This window comes from Ambystoma mexicanum, chromosome 14 (genome assembly GCF_040938575.1).
Source record: "Ambystoma mexicanum isolate Mex_15411 chromosome 14, UKY_AmexF1_1, whole genome shotgun sequence".
NCBI classification, from domain to species: domain Eukaryota; kingdom Metazoa; phylum Chordata; class Amphibia; order Caudata; family Ambystomatidae; genus Ambystoma; species Ambystoma mexicanum.
In genome coordinates, this window is record NC_090940.1 from 441,337,995 (window position 1) to 441,357,871 (window position 19,877).

The window sequence follows — 19,877 nt, forward strand, 5'->3', positions numbered from 1 at the left end:
TTCTGAGGTTCAGGATCATGGGCTTTCATTTCAAATACAAGGTTCTACCCTTTGGCCTCAACTCAGCCCCCAGGGTCTTACCAGACGTATGAACGCAGTGGCGTTCCTCCTCAGGTCCCAGGGTCACCATGTCTATCCATTCCTATATGACTGGCTCGTCAGGGCAGGTTCTCCGGAGGCGGTTCAATACACTGCCTCATCCCTCATGAATACTCTACACGAGTTGGGATTTTCCATCAATCTGAAGAAATTGCAGATGGAGCCCACGCAGAAACTAGCGTTCCCGGGCCTCATCTGGGATACGAGGTCCAAGAGAGTTTTCCCCTCGGAAGACAAGATCACAGCCATCAAGTGAGCCACTGGGCATTTCCTCAGCAGGGCAGTGACCTCAGCATGTTGGTACCAACACCTCGTGGGCATTATGGCAGCATGCCTCCTAGAAGTGCCACACACAAGGCTCAAGATGAGACGCTTGCAGCTGCACTTTGCAGCCATCTGGAGTCAGGAGAGGGGTCCCAAGCAGGTGGAGCACGGGCCACAACTTGCTCATTGGCAGAACCTTCTGGCATCTGGTACCTCAGGTTACCATCTCCACAGATTCATCCCTAGAGGGCTGGGGTTGCACCCTGGGCAGCCACAGTGTGCACTGGGTCTGGTCCCTTCAGGAGCAGGAAACTCACATCAACTGGCTTGAGTTGAGGGCCATCTGGCTCGCTCTCAAAGCCTTCCTCCCTATGGTCAGCGGTAGGTCTCCAACAGCATGTATTTCATCAACAAGCAGGGTGGCACCAGGTCCCCTTCTCTCTGTGGCCAAGCGGTCAGCATTTGGGAATGGGCTCCTGAGAGCAAAATACACTTGGCAGCCATCCACCTCCCGGGGGAGTCCAACCTGGAAGCGGACAGGCTCAACAGGCTGGGTGCAGATAATTATAAATGGCAGTTGAACGAACAGGTCCTTCAGGAGATCTTAAACAGATGGGGTCATCCTCAGGTGGATCTTTTTGCCACCTGGTCCAAAAGGAGCTGCCCCCAGTTTGCATCCTGGCAGGGGCAGGGCCAGGGCTCCCTGGGCGATGCATTCCAGATACAGTGGAACAACATGAACGCGTATGCATTTTCTCACACTCCCTTGGTTCACAGGGTAATCTGCAAGATAAGGGAGTCACAGCACCTACCTATCAATCGGATAGCACCTTGGCGGCCGGCGAGGAAATGGTTCTTGGAACTGCTGAGCCTGTCCGAGCAGCCTCTAATGCAGCTCCCGCTGGCCCCAGCTCACCTACTATCTCAGCAGGCAGGCACAGTCATTCACCCCGCCCCCTAGAGGTTAGCCCTCGCCGCTTGGTTCCTGAGCAAGTCACATTAAAGCACCTGCGCTTGTCACAGGTTAACCTAGACATCATACAGGGCGCTAGGAGTGAGGCTACTAGGAGCCAGTACAAAAGCAAGTGGACCAGGTTTTGTCACTGGGCGGAATCAAGAGAGGTTGTTCCAATGACTTGCACACTGGACGACATGCTATCTTTCTCAGCACACCTCGCACACTCGGGGTGCAAGTAGACACATGCCACACCTATCTGGCGGCCATCGGAGCCTATCGCAATTCAGAGGAGGAGGCTTTATCGTCCTCCTAACCAATAGTTAAACGACACTTGGTGGGCCTCACCAGGCTCTACCCACCCATCAAAAAACCTCTCCCGGTGTGGGACCTCAATGTCATTTTGGGTGCCTTGACGCATAAACCATTTGAGCCAGTGGCATCCGTGGACATCAGGCTAGTCACCATCAAGACGGCCCTTTTGGTAGGTCTTACCTCTGCGCGCAGTGTCAGTAAGATGTGGGCACTGGTGGCCTCAGAGCCCTATACTACTTTTCATAAGTACAAGGTGGTGCTTAGAACTCACCCCTCATTCTTACCCAAGGTAGTCTCCTCGTTCCATCTAAATGAGGAGATAGTGCTACCTACTTTATTTACGGACCCAAAGCATGATGCCCAGAGGGTACTGCACTGTCTGGATTTCAGGCGTGCTCTGAAATTCTACCTGGACAGAACCAAGAGCTTCCGCAAATCAGAGGCTCTCTGTCACTTTCGGTGGGTCAAGGCCAGGCTATCAAGCCCCCAAGGCCTCGATCGCAAGATGGATGGTTGCGGCCATCAAAGAGGCATATGAGGGGCAGCACAAACCACTCCCGGCAAATCTGCATGCTCACGCTATCCGGGCCAAGGCCACAGCGGTGGCTTTCCAGAGGCATGTTCCATGGCAGGTCACCAGCAGGACGGCTACTTGAGCCATCCCTTCGGCCTTCTGCAAGCACTACTGCTTGGATGCCAACTCCAGGTCGGACACAGAATTTTGTCAGGCAGTTTTAAGAAACTTTTAAGAGGGTCACCTCTCCACCCTGGGGCTACAATCAGTTGTAATCGCCCATACACTATGGAGGAAAGGGGACAGGATGTAGGAGTAATTATAAGTTACTGACCGCAGTGACTAATGTACTCCTAGTCCCCTTTCCTCCATACGTCCCACCATCCTCCCCCTTAATAATACTTGTGTCATTATGGCAATGGCATTATTGTCAACGCGTCAAAGGGGACCGAGGAGGTGCACCACTGGGTGGAGTCAGGGGAGCACATGCTCCCAGGGCCGCACCCCCAAACGCCTCTAGATTGAAAGGGAAAGAAGAATTTTTTCTGGTGAAAAAGGTTCTGTCTCCCGTCCCTAGCAAGGGACGCCCATACAGTATGGAGAAAAGGGGACTAGGAGTACGTTAGTCACTACAGTGACTAACTTATAATGTTCTTACTTTGGTTGAACATTTTCAGAAGCGACTTTGAATCCTGGGGAAGGGAATTTACCCAGGACATTAGAAGGTCCTTTAGAAACTGTGAATATTGTTTATGTCATGTGATATTGCCATACATGTTCCTTGTAAATTTGTTGCTTAGTGTGAGGGCCAGTTATCCTGTGATAGAGTGTGTTCCCTTAGCTTGAGATAGGCAGGGAATTCCTCATCAGATTAGGGATAGTGAGGCATTTTAGTGAATATTATTTTAAGAATAAAATGGCATACTTTGAAAAATAATCCAACAGCTGTCTGCCTCGCACTACTGACCCCTCACACTCTGTATTACTTGCACGATCTCATCAGTATTGCACACATATTCCTTCTCAGGTTGATATAATGCTTCTACAGCACAATAACAAACAATAACTTGTTCTTCATATCTTCTTTGGGTGAAAGCTTTGTTGGTAGTGGGTGGATACCTTTTGGGAGTTTCTCTTCGAAATGGGAGTTCTTGTCCCAAGGGGGGAGTTTCTCCCGGTGAGGTCCTGCTTGCCTCTACCACTAGAGAGGGTACCGTGTAGTGGGCTCACTTCTCAAGCCTCATAGGGAAAGGCTCCCCCTGGGGAGAAGTGACTGAATTCTGCTATTCGTCACACTTGGTTAGGGACTACCTAGATTGTTCCCTGAAAGAGATAGTTAGAAAGGGTGTTCGCATTTGGCCATTACTACCAGGCAACAAGAATTTGAGATAGTAGGGGTTACCAATCACTAGAGACTAACCTGGGCTTGAGAGAGGCCTTGGTGGGTGTAGGGGGCCGGGGGCACACTCGATGAGTGTCAGTAGGACAGCCCTTAGAGAGCCTCTTTTAGATTTCTAAAATAAAAACCCTTTAACTATTTTTGAGAGTTGGTGTGTTCTAGAGACATTCTGTGCCAGCTTTCAAAGGTTAGATTTATGAACATTGTTTTTGATCATGCCTGGAGAGCTCTTTGGTTGTAGCTTATTTTTAGTCTGGAGGTGTAAAGACTTATAAAGGGTAGGTTGTGTTTTCTCTTAACCACTATCCTTGCAAATTTGGTTGTTATAATAGGTCATCCCTGGAGGGAGAGAGACTTAATAGAATTGATTCAAGACTTTGATGTTACACAATCAGATCACCCTGAGGTACAGGAAACATCTGGAAAAGCTCGCCGAGTTATCACATCCTTGACACTAGCTTCCCAAGGATGGCATTATTTTTACATCAATCCCCTAATACCTAAAGGCAATCATCTAACCAAAGACCAGATGATGTGAATTCTAATAAAACATTGTTGAACAAAAGTTGTGTTGTATGATGCGTCAATGCTCGAAATCCCTACAGCTGGTGTTGATTATGCTGAGCAAGACCGCAACCCCAGCCTATTAGCGGGAAAGAATATAGAGAGGTCCTCTTGGATAGAAAGCAGTGATAAGTAGCCAATAGCCCTAAGATTTAGCAATGTGCCTAGAAGCTTTGAATGTATCTAGGGACTTGTGCACTACTGTACCAAAAAGGTCTAGACCATCAAACAGCATGTCCACATGTTTTTCCTAGACATGATGTAAAAAATTAGTAACCCTCGCCGACGAATGCCTACTGATAGTGGTCCCAGTAACCATGGATGGGCCCACACATCATGAAAGCATACACTTTCTAGATGTACAAATCAATATAACCAATACAGGATACCAGACAACCATCTTTCGAAAACCCACTGATCGCAATAATTTGCTACAACGACTAAGCTTTCATCAACCAAGCCTTATCAAAAATGTAAAGTATAGCCAGATGCTACGTGTGAAGAGATTAGTGAGTGATCTTGTAGAATACGAAAAAGAAGTCAAAGAAATGGGCAAAATGTTCTTGGATCGTGGATACACGAAAGAAGAGGTGACGGCAGCAGAAACGCGCATAGCTACACAAAACAGGGAAGATCTGTTGAAAATGAAAATCAAGAAAGATGATTCTCCCCCTTTAGAGTTCGTGTCTAAATACTCGAGACAGAGCAATCGCATCAAAACTATCATTAAAAAACACTGGAACACAGTGACATGCGATCAACGAGTAGAACATTTATTTAAAGATATTCCGACATTCACCTATCAACGAAGCCATAATCTCAAAGAAAAACTCGCCAAGACAAAACCGGCACAAAAAAAGAAAATTACCAACAGAATTGGCACCTTTCCCTGCTTGAGTTGCAGTAATTGTGGCTACATTATCAAAGGAGAATCTCTGAAACATCCCTACACAGGAGAGACAATAAGACTAAAATGTTTTGCCACATGTGACTCTCAAAATGTGATACACACAATAAAATGCCCTTGTGGCTTATACTATGTCGGACTAACTTTGAGGATGGCTAAAACAAGATGGAATGAACATAGATCCTGTATACGGAATAACAACAAGACCTCGGCTGTGGCAAGACACTGGCATGACAAGAAACATAACTTGCCACAGATTCGATTCGCTATTCTTGAAATAGTGGAAAAGAGATCTACATGAATATTTCCAAAAAACAATGGACCAACGTGAAACCTTTTGGATTGACCATCTGAGTTCCCTTATACCAAAGGGAATGAATGAGGAGATCAACTATATGTGTTTTTTATAAATTTGTTGGAGTCTCAATCTTTATTTTACACAGAGATGTCATATTTCCTGACATTATAAAATGGAATGTTAACCTTCAACTCCCACAAAATTGTACAGAATCCACATTGGAAACCTTGGGGTCTTGACATCTATGCCTTCTACTTGAGACCCATTGTCTGCGACCCATTGACTTTGGTCCATTATACTTGAAGTACTAATGATTCATTAGAAGATCTCTTAATGTATATTTTCCGCTCGTTTTCAGATTCCACATAGGATAATTTGTCGTCTAGACACTTGTGCTTTTCACCTTAGACCCACTGTCTTCGGTCCAAGAGACATGAGTTTTTAACAATCCTTTAAATGTATATTATCGGTTTGGTCTTGTGTTACCTTGTTGATGAAATTATAAGAGTAGAGCCCTAAGTCCATGTTGTACCAGCCATTTCGTGTTTGAATATGGTAAAGAAACAAAAACAAGGATCCAAAGATAGGAGCCCTCCCGTCCCCTGCACTCGTCATAAGTCCATCAAAAGATGGTTCACCAAAGTTTGGTTTGTTGGCTGTGATTATGCAAAAATATACATGCTAAATTAGTAATGAAGCTAATCATTCAATTGTTTTGTAAAAAAAACCCAAAGGAGGTTTTAATTGTAGTCACAATTAGTTCACCATTGAGATTTTAAAGTGAAAAAGCCAAACTAGCTGTCAACAAAATAAAGTGAAGTAAATAAGCAATGGTAATCCATATATGCAATTCAGTAATGGCTGACGCGTTTCGGGATACACATCCCTTCTTCTTGAACCAAGTAGGTTAAAATGAAAAACATAAGTAAAATTAAAGACTGTTTCAATAAACACAATGCCTCTGCATAGGTGTGGTGTGTTAAACTTAACATGACAATCAAAAATGAATCTTCCATCCAATGATATACCATACTAAGTACAGTTCAGAAATGTTCTATGTGAATATGGTAAAGAGACAGGAATATAGTTTGCTGCACAACGTTAATGAATAAAAATAGGTAGGGTCTTTTGTTACCTTGTTGATGAAAGCAATAGAGCAGAGCCCTAAGTTAATTTTGCACCAGCTACTTCATGTTTAAATATGGTAAAGAGACAGGAAGTATTGTTGGCTGCACAACGTTAATAGAATAGGAATAGTGCTCACAGCTCTGCTGTCAGTTTATTTTTCTGTAGCAACTAAATTAACACAAGGTTGCCATGGAGACATCCCCGCCCCAGGGTAAACACCCTGGGGTGGAGCGCGAGGCGTACGTGCTCCGGCTTCCAAGCTGGACCACAGCGCTTCGCAACCGTCTGCATGGCAACACTCAAATACAGCTCACAAGCCTGCGCGAGCGTGACTCTCTGCAGCTTGCAGATCAGCTCTTGAATGAGAGGTAAGCATCGGCACACACTCGCCGTCTTATCTAAATGATCAGAAACTAAATGTTAGATTAGCTAAAGAATATATGCCTGTTTCTCCAGCAGAGACAGCGTCGGCACATGCGTTTCCACACGCTTTTGAAATACAGAATCAAAAGCGGCAACATTGCCACATGCGCTTTAACACGCAATAGAAAAACGGGACTCCATGCGTTTAAATACACATTTGGAATACTTTATTCAATGCGATCAGGTAGGACAGATTTATGTCCTTTAGACCTTATGCGAATCGAGCTAATAGCATTGAAACTAAATCGCATATTCTGTTTCTGTTTCCCTTTCTCAACCATTGCACATTCCGTGGGACATCATAATGAATGGTATGTGTTTACCTGTTAATATATTGAATACGAAACATAACGAACTGGTGTTGACAATGACGCTGTACATAATATAATTATGAATAGCTTGATTATGCAAATTAATAGCCCATGTACAGCCCTGATGAAGGTTTTCACCGAAATGCATTGGCAAATTGTACACTGATGGCATAAGATGATTGCCCAACGTAGCATATTGAAATAAAGTGCCATTACAATATATGCCACACTAGTGGGGGTTTTGTTTTGTACCAACTGAGAATGTTTCCATGTGCCTGGTTGAATATTGGTATTCAAAAAAGTGTTGCAGTTGGTGTGGGGCAAGAAAGGGGTTTTTGACCCCTACCCCTTGAAAGAACAATCAGAAAAGTATTTGCTCCACACTTCAGGAACAGCGCCACAGTATTGTGTATTAGAAACTGAAATTTATTGATTTTAGTGCCATTTTAGATAACACGTGTTTCGACACACCAGTGTCCTTTACAAATCAGGGCCAATGACAATACTAAATCTCAGATCAAAATTGTTTCAATTCCGTGGAACAAGGTGTCATGGGATAAATCCCCCTTCGACTCGTACTCAATATCATAGGATGAGTACGAGTCGGAAGGGGGATTTATCCCATGAAACCTTGTTCCACGGAATTGAAACAATTTTGATCTGGGATTTAGTATTGTCATTGGCCCTGATTTGAAAAGGACACTGGTGTGTCGAAACACGTGTTATCTAAAAGGGCACTAAAATCAATACATTTCAGTTTCTAATACACAATACTGTGGCACTGTTCCTGAAGTGTGGAGCAAATACTTTTCTGACCATTACAATATATGTTGAAACGGGAATGTGAATAAAACATCGCTGGCTATAACCACACGGATTCAACTTATGCTTAAATGCACTGAATGAGTGGAATACAAAGTTTTAATATACATATTTTTAAAAACATTTTCAGCCCCTAGGATTGGGGGCCAACTGAGAAGCGCCAGTGATAATAAGGCGACGTTGCCTTATTTTTGTTTTGTGCCCACACATCATGAAACATTTAATTTAATTACCCTTGCAAGTCAGGTGGCAAATGTTGACCTGCCACCTCACAGAGTGTGAGTATATTTCCTCAGTGTACAGTGTACAATTAGTTTCCAAAAAGTTAGGACTGCTTGTGGTAAACACACCTTCCTCCCTTATGCATCCAACCTCTTTGATTCCCTGTCCGGCCATGTGCTTGGAAAACCTGCAGGTTATGGTCCAGCCATGGTTGCTTGATGTTCCAGGCTTTTTAGTGTAGGCTGTGAGGTAAGGAAAAGGGAGTCCTAAAGGTCCATCCTATGCTTCTGTGAAAAACCTTGTGTATTGACGTAACAGATAGATGTTTGCTTCATGTTGCCATCAATTTCTCTGTCAATGATGCACTGAAAAGAAGCATGGGAATCTTATTCACTATGGGTTCTAAGTGAACAATAATGGTGTAGGTTTTCATCAGTGGTGATAGCCGGGACAAGGATGTCTATCTCTGATCAATGCCCTAAAAGACCCAAAGCCTGCGTTTATGGCCGACACACCAAAGTCCTTCTCTCCAAGACCACATCGGTAGGAAGGCCATTTGCCCCCTGGTGGTCGCGAACAAGTTCTAATAATGTTTCTTCCTTATGGCCCTCTTTTTCAAACTCCTCAGGAAGAGCAGACTCTCTTTCAAACAGACTGGTCTGGAACCAATACAGAATATCTTCCTCATCTTCCAGTTTATCCTCCTCTTCAAAAATGATCCTACATTTGTTTTTTTTAAAACATGGGTCTATCACAGCGACTCGTATTTGGAGATAGACTCCGAAGTACCCGATAGTAACGGTCTTGAAGATGCTGGCTTGCTATGTGGTGATTTCAAAGTCGCTGATGGCAGTGACCGCGCTGGGCCTGAGGAGGCTGAGGCTGAATGCTTTTATGCTGAGCCAGAAGGCTCCAACAACACCAGCTCTCTTGGAGTACAACTGGGGTTCAGTCCTGGGGAATGCAGATGCAGTGTTTCCATACTAAGCCATCCTTAGCAGGGGACTGCTGGGCTTTCTAGAGGTGCTACCAAAGGTGAAGCCTAGTCAAAAACCTTTTTCCTTCGTGATGTAAATTGTTCCCACTCCTATGCGGTAGACCTGGACATGGGGAAAGGAGATTGACGCGCACCTGTGATAAGTAGAGACAAAATGTCCCCTGACAGAGACTTCTGTGCCTTGACCTTCGGTAAAGCTTCTTGAAAGAAGGAGTACAACATTCTGGAAGAAGATGATTAATTTCCAGAATGAATCAAATATTCCTTTTCTTGTCCCACTCATCCGGCTTCGAGGAATGTTCCCAAAAGCAGTGCCTGTAGTTCCGACTTAGAGGGAGGGGAGCCCACAAAAGAGATCTATTCTGAGTGCCTTTATTGCTGTCATCCAACAGCAGCTTGGCAACCCACTCCCTGAACACTTCCTGTTTCATCAAACAGCACAAAATGTATGTCTGCGTCATAATCCCTAACTCAGACACCAGAAATAATTGAGATGCAGATGTGACATACGCATCATGCAACCACAGTTGTCACCGGGCTTAAGGCCAGGCTATTATGTTGAGACTAAAAATGTCAAAACAGTGGCTGATTCCCCAAAAAAATGTATGCATGCGGCCACAGAAACGAGAGGAGCGGTCTTAAGGTTCGGACAGTCAAATTAATTATTTTAACTGTATAATGTTTCTATGTATAAATCAGGAATGACAGCTATAAGTTATGGATTTGTACTTTAATTGGGGTACATATGAAATTTTATTTGTTGATTTGGGCCAGGAAGACAGAATTTATATGAGGTAGGAATTGACCAGGTTCTGGGCAGAAATGTAGCCACATGTTAAGTTCCACTGTAAGCAATATATAATTAAGTGGAGCGGTCAAAGGGAGCGGATTCCCAAATTAATTTTTAGCAATATTTCTTTCAGTTTTATGTTTATTATTCTAATCTAAGGAATGGCATGTAGTGATAATGAATTTGCACTGTAAGTGGCTTATATATGCTAGTTCTTATTATATACTAAGAATAGCTGCCATACCTGGGCACCATCACTTTAATAGGTGCATTGCCCTAGTTACTAGAAGGCTATGGATAGAATGGGTTATATTATGGAACTGGGAATATGTTTTTTGCCTTTTTTCTTCTTCTGATAATTCCATGTATATATGACAGACTACCAGATAATATGGGGTATACAAGCATTAAGGCACTGTGATGAATGAGGAAACATATTGGTGCCCTAACTGGACCAGCAGGAAGGAGGCTTTTTAAAAATATTGTTTATATATTACTCTTGTTATTTTTATGCACGTCTGGAAGCTTTTGTGGCAATTGCTGAACTAAAGCATATGAAATGAAAAAAAACGAACTAAAATGGCGTTAGCCGCATCAAGTATATAAACACATTACGTCCTTTGTGAATCAGAAGGGCACCAAGGAGCCATGATAAATAAGTTCTCTGAGCCGCACAGTACCACCAGATGGCAAGCTGAAAAAGTTTCCAGTACGGACAGCATCAGAAACATAACAGTTAATAAGCACTATCTAAACAAAGTGATAAGGAGCACTGTAAAGCTCATCACCAATGCTCAATCTGGGTGAATGGATAATGAGGAGAGAGTAAAACAGAGGGCAGAAAAAAGGGCTCATCAGTAATGCTGAGAGAGCATGTAATGTTATGAGTGAGAAAGAGCAAATGGTGTTTGGTGGTTAGGTAGCACTGTCGGTTCACAAAAGGTACTGAGTTAATGGTTTATTCTAGGAGTGTGACATATAGTGGAATACAGTTATAGCCAGTAATGCTTGTAGACAGAGGGAGCTTGGTAAAGTAGTATGTCTGGAAGAGAGTTGAAGGGCTCTGTAATATTGTAGAAAAGGTGCCAAATACATAGTTTGTATTGTGAAGGTTGGCACCCTACAGTAGGAAATAATCCTTCCCATTAATACCTGAGTGAATGAGGAGGTGTTTCCGAAGACTGGAATTTTCTGCAAAGGAACGACCACATCCCTCTTCCTCGCACATGAAGGGCCTTTCTCCTAATGGAAGAAAATGACAGTTTCACAAGTTTTATCAGTAACAAAAATTCTAGAGTAAAACAGTGCAAGTTACTGTTGTGATGTTTATGATCCTAGGGCTGGTACCATTTCCTTCAGAATTCTAGGATGTCCATTTAATGAGTGGCTATCCACAACACATAGGGACACACATTATTCCACAAATATGTATTATTAAAGTCAGGATGGCTGCCAATAAACTATCAATTGGAACTTGGTGTCCCACATTTCATGACGCAGGTCACTCTTCTCAATGTTATGATCCTAAGATATAGGGAACTACAGAAGCTAATACAGCCTATGGAATACTGCTCCTCCCAGGTCTCCATTACCCAGCCACCATATGATTATTATTATAGGGGTATTGGCTGAGTGTGAACCTAGTTTTAGGAAGCAATGGCACTCTTTTCAAACCTTACTTTTCAGCTTCAGATATATAGTACTCAGTCGGCTACTTGGTTTATTTTTTTTATTGAACATTATTTATTAAGACAGAAAGAAAACATTACAATATAAGAATAAAACCAATACAATCCAATAAATCTCAATTGACATCATCAGATTTAACCCCCCCCCCACCCTCTCCAACTCCCTGCATAGAAACTACCAAGTGTTGGGGACGGACACAAACAAAACTTTGGGACAAAGTGATGAGACTAGGCTGACGAGATGGGTTCAACAAGTAAAGAAAAAGTAAGTGGTGGAGACTAAATTCCAGACAATCAATAAGATGGGGCTTACAAGGGGGAGCCATCAAAGTCTCAATGCACCACAATCCTCATGCAGGAGCACCACGGTCCAGTCCAACAAAAGGGATTCCATTTTGTCATGGGTCAATGCTGTTAGTTTCTCATATGTAAAGATTGCCCACTGTTTAGCAAGCCACTCTGATTTAGACAGAGCAGAGGAATTTTTCAATTTCTGGGCTAGGGCTAATCTCCCGGCCCTCAACATAGCCTGGACCACACCTTGGGAAGGGTATTTGAGTCTGATTCTGGGGAAGTAACACCAAGGAGAAGTTCAAGGGGGTGCATGCCAGGAGAGATGCCCACAATATCCTTGATCCAACTGAAAAGCTCAGTCCAATAAATCTGAATTTAGGGGCACTCCCACAACAGGTGATACCAGGTTCCACGTTGACCACACTCCCTAGGGCAAAGAGGAGATACCCCTGTGTACATTTTAGACAACCTATCAGGGGAGAGATGCCATGCAAGGAGAACCTTAAAATTATGTTCCATAGCCGAGGTATGCAGAGTACCCGAGAAAAGGACCCCATTGACTTTAGCCCAGGTTGCCTCCTCCAACACCATCCCCAGTTTTTCTTCCCAGAGGTGTTTGAATCCCTGCCTGCCCTCTAGCTGTGCCGTGATCAGGACCCTATAGATTTTGGACAGTGACCCCTTCCTCGATGGGGATTCTACGATTACTCTTTTGAGGGGTTTAAGGGAACGAGCAAGGTCCTCGCACCATTGGGGGTTGGTCAAGATTCTTTTCACCCCAAGGTATTCAAAGATCGACATCAGGGATTCCCCTACGGCTTCGGCTAGTTTCTCATAGTCAATAAAGGTGTTTTGATGAAAAAGTTGAGCGGCCCGTTCCAGGCCCATATCCGACCATGATTGCGTATCACGCAGTACCTTTGTACCCAAATGAAGGGAGGGACCCCACAAGGAAGACAAGGGGGAGGGCCAGGAGGAAAGGGCCACATTCGCCTTGTCGCGTTTCCATAGAGCCCATAGGACTGCTAATGTTGGGTGGTTTCTAACATGGTTGGGTCGACCCTTATTCGGGGCCCATAGGAGGTCTATTACATTCCTAAGTTGTGTGTGGATATCCTCTATGTACGTCCAATAGGTATGCATCTCATCCCTCATATGCTCCAACATTACCCTAAGCTGAGCTGCCTTGTGGTATTACCGGAAATCTGGAAGACCAAAACCCCCGAGGGACCTTGGGAGAGTCAAGGACAAGGTTGCGTGTTTAATCCCCGGTTTCTTACCGTTCCAAATAAAGCGCTGGACCAAAGTGTGTAGGGTCCTGAAATATGCTTCTGGGATAACGACCAGGAGGGACGTGAAAAGGTAGAGGAGCCGGGGTAGGCTGTTCATTTTAATAGAAACCATATGACCGAACCATGATAGGGTCAGAGGAGCCCAACCTAGGAGGACTGCCTTTATCTTGGCTATGATAGGGGGAAAGTTCAGTTCAAAGAGGGATCCCAATTCCTTCGGAAGGAGGATTCCAAGGTATGAAGAAGCTTTGCGTTCAACTCTCATACCCCGTACTGTCCCCCTCCCCTCAATGTCTCCATCGCCCTCCCCCATAGGCATTATACTTGATTGACCGATTTATCTTCAGCCCGGAGAAGATACCAAAAGTGTGTAACAGGTCCCGGAGACTTGGGAAGCGAGACATGTTAATTGGTTAAATAGGCAAGGATATCATCAACCAAGAGTGAGAGCTTGAATTCAAGCTCCCCACATCGAACCCCCGTAATCCCCGGGTGCAGTCTTATAGCTATGGCTAGAGGCTCCATTGCAAGGGCATATAAGAGGGGAGAGATAGGGCAGCCCTGGCGAGTCCTCATGGAGAGGAGGAGCGGGGCAGACACGCTAGCAGAGAGGCCATTGCACAGAGAAGCAATCACCCACAGAATCTTTTGCCCAGGCCTATCCTTTGCAAGACCTTGCCCATGTACGACCATCCGACACGGTTGAAGACATTTTCTGAGTCTAGTCAGAGGAGATGGGCTTCTATGTTCCTACTTGAGGATTCGTGCATCAGGTCTAAGGTCTTCCTAATATTATCCGACCACTGTCTGACCGGGATTAATCCAACTTGGTCCCTGTGAACCAGGGAAGGGAGGTGCTGAGCGAGTCTATTAGCAAGAAGCTTCGCGTGGATCTTCACGTCCGTGTTAAGTAAGGAAATGGGACGATAGGATTGGCAGTATGTTGGGTCCTTTCCCTCTTTTGGGATAACCACGAGGAGGGCCGATAACATGGATTGGGGGAGGGTTCCCGTATCCTGGGCTGCATTAAACAACTTAGCCAAGAACGGAGCAAGATTAGAACGGAAGGATTTATAAAAGAGAACAGTAAAGCCATCGTCGCCCGGCGTGGTGCCCCCTTTCATAGTGCCGATAGGGTCTACTACCTCCTGGGGTGTGATGGGACTTTGAAGGGGGTTAGCTTTCTCAGGAGGAGGATGGGGGGCAGCATTGGGAGTGTTTCCAGGAACCTGTCCACCTCAGCCCTGTCCCTTGAATGTCCGACTTGTAGAGGCGCTCGTAGTATAGGCGGAATTGCTCCGCAATCCCGGAGTCATCCAGACATTTATTGCCCCCATGGAAGCTGCAAAGAGTCGACTCTTCTACCGTTTCTGAATTCCTGCAACCTCCAGGCAAGGATCTTGTCCACCTTCTCCATATATCTTTGCTTTAGGAAGGCCCATTTTCTCTCAGTTTGTCCAACCAAGAGGGCTGCCAGCTTCGCCTTAAGCTGTTGGAGCTCTGCCCATTTGCCCGGGAACATATGGGACCTGAGTTTACCCCCCCCCCGGTTGGATAGCCTCTATTTTATCCCCAAGGAGCCTCTCTTCCTTACCCCTTTCCCGCGTTCTCCTCGCCCCCACACCAATGAGAACCCCCCCAATGGTGGCTTTAAAAGCGTCCCAGACTCCTGCCCCCCCCACCTCACCAATGTCATTGATTGCGAAGTATTCTTTCAGGGCTGAGAGCAGGGACTGGGACAGTTCCTTGTCTCTCAACAAGAGGTCGTTACACAACCACCTTGAGCCCTTAGGGGATTTCAGGAGCATCCCTATTTGGACCCTAACTAGGTCGTGATCTGACCACGGGACCAACTCCACACACAAATCGGCTATTCTTTCTCGAAGTGAGTTGTCAACTAGCACATAGTCTATCCTGGAGAACGTGGAGTGGGTGTTATAAAAGAAAGTAAAGGTAGGGTCATGCCCCTGGCGTGTCGAATGTGGGTCGGTGAGGCCCAGTTCGTCATTAGTATTTTGGTATGAGGCGGCCATACTCCTCTGTGTTTGGTTGAGCGTTGCCAGTTAGCATGGAGATTGGGTCAATGTTCCGCTTTGTGCCGGTCACGTGTTATGCACGATAACGATCATGTGACTTTAAGCATTTAAACTAACCTGGAGCTGCAGGGCAGCGCTTCTGACCAAGCTACGCGTCTGTTTCAAGCACCCGTTTTATGCTTCTTGTCGCCTTCACTATGGTTTTGTTTCCTGGATTTTTGCCTCCGTCTCAACCTCGCCTACTTTAGTAAACCGCCCGCACATTGCTGACCCTTGGCCTTGCTTCACGGACTGCTTCGTCTTTTCTTTGCCGGTCTTGTTTTCTGCTAGCATAATACTGAATCTCTGGCTTCGTTTTTACAGATTGCTACGTTCTTTCCCTTCACGGTATTCTTCATTGTGATTCCATACGCCACAGATACTACAGTCCAGCGGACTGCATCGATATTTGCCATTCCTGTCATCTCTATGATCCCACTGCTAAGAACTCTTGGAACAGTCTGCTGTCAACACAGGATTCCACATGACCTCATTGGGAACGACAGACAACTACCTCCATTCTATTTCTGGTCTGCGCTTCAAATGTTCTCTGTTCTGGCAGGCGTCCTCGTGCCGTCGGGGTCGTTGGCCAACTGGACTGGAGACTCGCCACCTTAGGGTTAGGCGTCCTCGTGCTGTCGGTCCCGGTGGTACTTTGGACTAGAGACTTACCACCTCAGTTAAAGACGTCCTTTGTCATCGGGTTTAGGTTACCACGCAGACCAGAGATAGTGCTAGTACTCATCCCCCATAAACACGGGAAGCCTTGGTGTTCTGCAATTGCTTGTACCGGTAATCCTGATCACTTTGGGTTTCTGATTATTGGTTAAGGTATTACAGGAGGGTTTTCTTAGCTGTCCCAGATACCAACACAAGTGGGTCCCGCTTGGTTTTAGCCCTGCACAGGTCAGTTCAAGCATCTGTTTCCATTGTTCTGAGAAATCGCACTAGGTCGATGTTGTTAACTGTATGGTTCTTCTGCAGGTATCTGACGACTACCGACTGTCCATCTGGAACATCTGGGTGTGATCCACAAGTTCATCTGGTCTCCATCTTCTGGCTAGTATACTCCTTGGCGTGTCTCATTTGGTTCACTCAAGGATCATATTATCTTGAGGATTTCTACGGCTGTACTATTTGTTCAAGGGTCGTGGGATTCTGACAGCAGGGCACGAAGCATGGAATACTTCCTGTATGGACTTGGCCCTGAGAGATATTTCCCTCCCCCTTGCCCAATGGGTTTCTTGAAGGAATAGAAAGTGCAATTTCAGCCTATTAAATTCCCTCACCACTAAGGATCTCTTGTGCTGGGCATTCAGTCCCAGAGCATTTAGCGAACCCAACGTCAGTGATTGGTTTACGTCAGCCATTAGGGGGACACAATTTTCTCGACTTCCTTCCAGGGGGGCACATGTGAGCTCAGTCCCCTTCCTGGCTCGGTACACTCCGATCCCTTACTGAGAAAGCAGTCCCCACAGGAACCGTGTCCCAACTCAGTAGTTTACACCCATAGCTACCCATGAACAACATGAACCAAACCCCAAACAAATCAACCCCTAGACTCCCTCCCACCCTGGACTCCCCATAGGAGATGCCGTCGGGCCAGGCCACCAATGTCTACCTTCACTGGGCTAATAAACGAAGTTGGACATCTCTTCTCTGAGTCCCCCCTCACCCAAAGCGCAACCCAGAAACATTATACATCAGCACCCCCTTCTCCCTCCCCAAGGCACTGTCTGTCTCCAGACAGTCTGTTCAACCATATCACCGGGGCCACCCTTGGTCAAGGGTCCAGGGTCTGGGCCGGACCTTCTGAGGTGAGTGAAAAGGACCAAACCTCCCCACACGGTGATGAGATGTAAAGTGAGAAAGGATTACGGTCAGTCGTTAGAAGGTCTGGGGGAGGCTGGAGCCACCCTCCTGAATTTCCTATTGCCACAGACTTAGCGTCTTTCAGCGAAGCAATTGGTTTTCTGAGTTTCTGACGACTCTTTTCTTTGGCCATCGTAGTGGCCTTCCAGGGTGGGCTCGCCCAGGAGTTCACTGGTCACCCTTTGTATGTCGTCCTCTGTGATTAAGGAGTATTTGTAACCGTCATACTAAAAGGAGAGGGAGAATGGGTGACCCCATCTATATCTCGCACCTTTGGACTGGAGCCATTTTGTCAGGAGGGCACAGTTGTCGTCACACCAAGGTGATGGCCGAGAGGTCCAGTTAGATCGTGATCTTTGCATTTTCCCAAATCGATCGGACCCTTCCTCTGTGCAAGCTCCAGGATCTTACTCTTTTCTGAATAATAGTGGAATCTCACGAGTATCGACCTGGGGCCCCTGGTAGAGGCTCCCACCCTGTATGCCCTGTCGATCGTCGGCTCGTTGGTGTTGCTCTCATCAAAATGTTTCCTCACCACCGCATTAATGACTCTTACGATGTCCGCCTGTGTTTCACCGTCACGTTCCGGAACTCCCAAAAACCTCAGGTTGCTATGGCGCTCTCTGTTCTCCAAGTCATCCAACTTTAGAGTGCATTTCTCCTCCCTCCTTTCCAGTTCCGAGAGGCGCATATCTATTTGGGTCTCCAGAAGGTCGACTGAAGTCTGATTTGCTGCAAGGGTTTGAACTCGGTCATCCATGGAGTCCACTTTTTTATCTAAGGTATCCAGCCTTTTGCTAATGTCTGCCCTGAAGCCACGGATCTCCTCCAGAAGGGTTGCCATGCCCATACTCACCGACTGGGTTTCCAATACTTCTGGTTGCATTGTGGCCATGTCGACTGACTCCGATGCTGGGGACGGGGATTGGCAAAACCTTTGTAGTGATTCGGCCCAGCTCATCGGAGGGTATTGTAGTGACTGGCTGGTTCGGGGGAGATGAGGCTCTCATCCAGGGTGGTTGGGGGGGCCTACAGGGTCCTATGCAGGGGGTGGAAGGGGTCAGGGCAGAGTACAGGGAACAACAAAGGTGGGTCCTGCTAGCAGGTGGGTGCCTGGAGAGTTAACAGGAGCATGGAAGACTCGGTTGACGACAGATCTTGTGGCGTCGGTTGACAGTGCATGTAATGAGAGGCCAGTGTGGTGCCCAGATTTCTCACTTTCTATCCGGACCAGCCAAGGGGCTCACAGGCCTGGCCCCGTAGGTGCTCAATGCAAGAAACGGTGCAAGTCTAGTATCCAGGTTAGGACCTCTCTAGAGTTATATGGAATCTATGCCTGTGGGGCCTCAGTGGCTGGGCCAATAGAAGCACGGTCCCTGTCACTTTTTGAAGATCAGTGAAGGTCGTAAAGTTGTAGTGGTGTCTCAATGCGGAGGCAGTGACCCACCGGGGAGGAAGTCCCCCATCCCAGTGGAAGATGTCATAAAATCGGGAGCCGAGGAACTTCACCCCTCCCAGATGCCAGGGGAGAGCTTCACTTAAATTAACAGTAGCGCGTTGGTAGGTATCTCCTCACGTGGTCTTTGGGTTCGGGGCAGGCCTCGTGAGCCAAAGTCGGGCTACAACCAGAGCTAAAGTTGAGGCAGCCCCCGCACTCCCTTAAGCAAGCAGAGAGTGTAAAGGGTTCTCTGCTTCACGAGAGAGCCAGTCGCTATGCCTGACTGGGACTTCCTCCCTTCTGCTCACCTCTCACAGCACTCCGCTAAGATCCTGTACGTAATATGGGGGCTTCAGCTCCAGCCCGGGGCCTTTCGCTTAGGGGGTCCTTACTTGGAGTTCGAGGTGCCAAGCCTGAAGCACAGGCAGGATGCGGCGGTGTCCGGTGCCGACCTCCCTCCGTGACCACCCAGGAAGGCTAGCAACTGCTGCTCTGAGTCCGCTGGATAAATGGTTGTGTACCCACAAGTGTCTCAAGGGTGACCGGGCGGCGATCTCAGGAACAGTTGGGTGGACCGTTGTGACGTCTTCCAGATGGGCAGTATCAGGCACAACAGCGCCAGGCTGTGGGACAGGGAGTGCTTCCGTCGAGGACTGCACCATATCTCACAAGACCACCCCTCCCACTAAGGTGAGGGAGGACAATGAGGCTGGGGGTGGTCAGGGCTCGCTGAAGGTCCTCTGGCACCCACAGGCCCTCCAGGGGCAAGGACGGAGGAGGAGCACACCAATCTCTCGTCAGTAATACAGGAGGAACTCGAAGGGTCGGCAGTCTCAGAGCCAGGTCTCCAAGGTGAGGCTGTCCCAATGCTTGTTAATCCATTTCAGCCTCGGGGTAAGCTTTGGCTCCCCTTGGGGTGAGACATGTGCGTGCGGCAGGCGTTACATGCAGCACCAGTCCCATCCACCATTTGCTGGGGGCCTGCTCTGCATGTTCCCCCAGTGGAGTCTCCAAGGCTATAAGAGCCCACCAACCCCGGCACCTTTCCCAGGGCCCTCGCTCAGGAGACTCATCTGTGTTATGGAAGCAGGTCAGGGAGACTGGTCTGCGAGCCCGGCGGTCCGTCTCACGTATTCCTCCTTTTCTCTCTGTTCCGCAGTGGAGGGAATAGAACGGGTGCTGGTGGATGGCAAAGGGTGTCAGTTGAATA

At 46.7% G+C, this 19,877-nt stretch overlaps 1 protein-coding gene across 7 annotated transcripts in view; it reads right to left on the reverse strand.

Moving 5' to 3' along the window:
* Positions 1-19,877, reverse strand: part of ZNF410 (zinc finger protein 410) — a 1,181,063-nt gene that overhangs the window by 210,982 nt on the left and 950,204 nt on the right. For all 7 annotated transcript variants that reach the window (XR_011283761.1, XR_011283762.1, XM_069637659.1 and 4 more), the window contains one exon: positions 11,161-11,250. Coding sequence is in view for 5 of the 7 variants with exons in the window: in XM_069637659.1 (XP_069493760.1) it covers positions 11,161-11,250 (90 nt within the window). In the remaining 2 variants the exon portion in view is untranslated. The remainder of the gene's footprint in view (positions 1-11,160; positions 11,251-19,877) is intronic.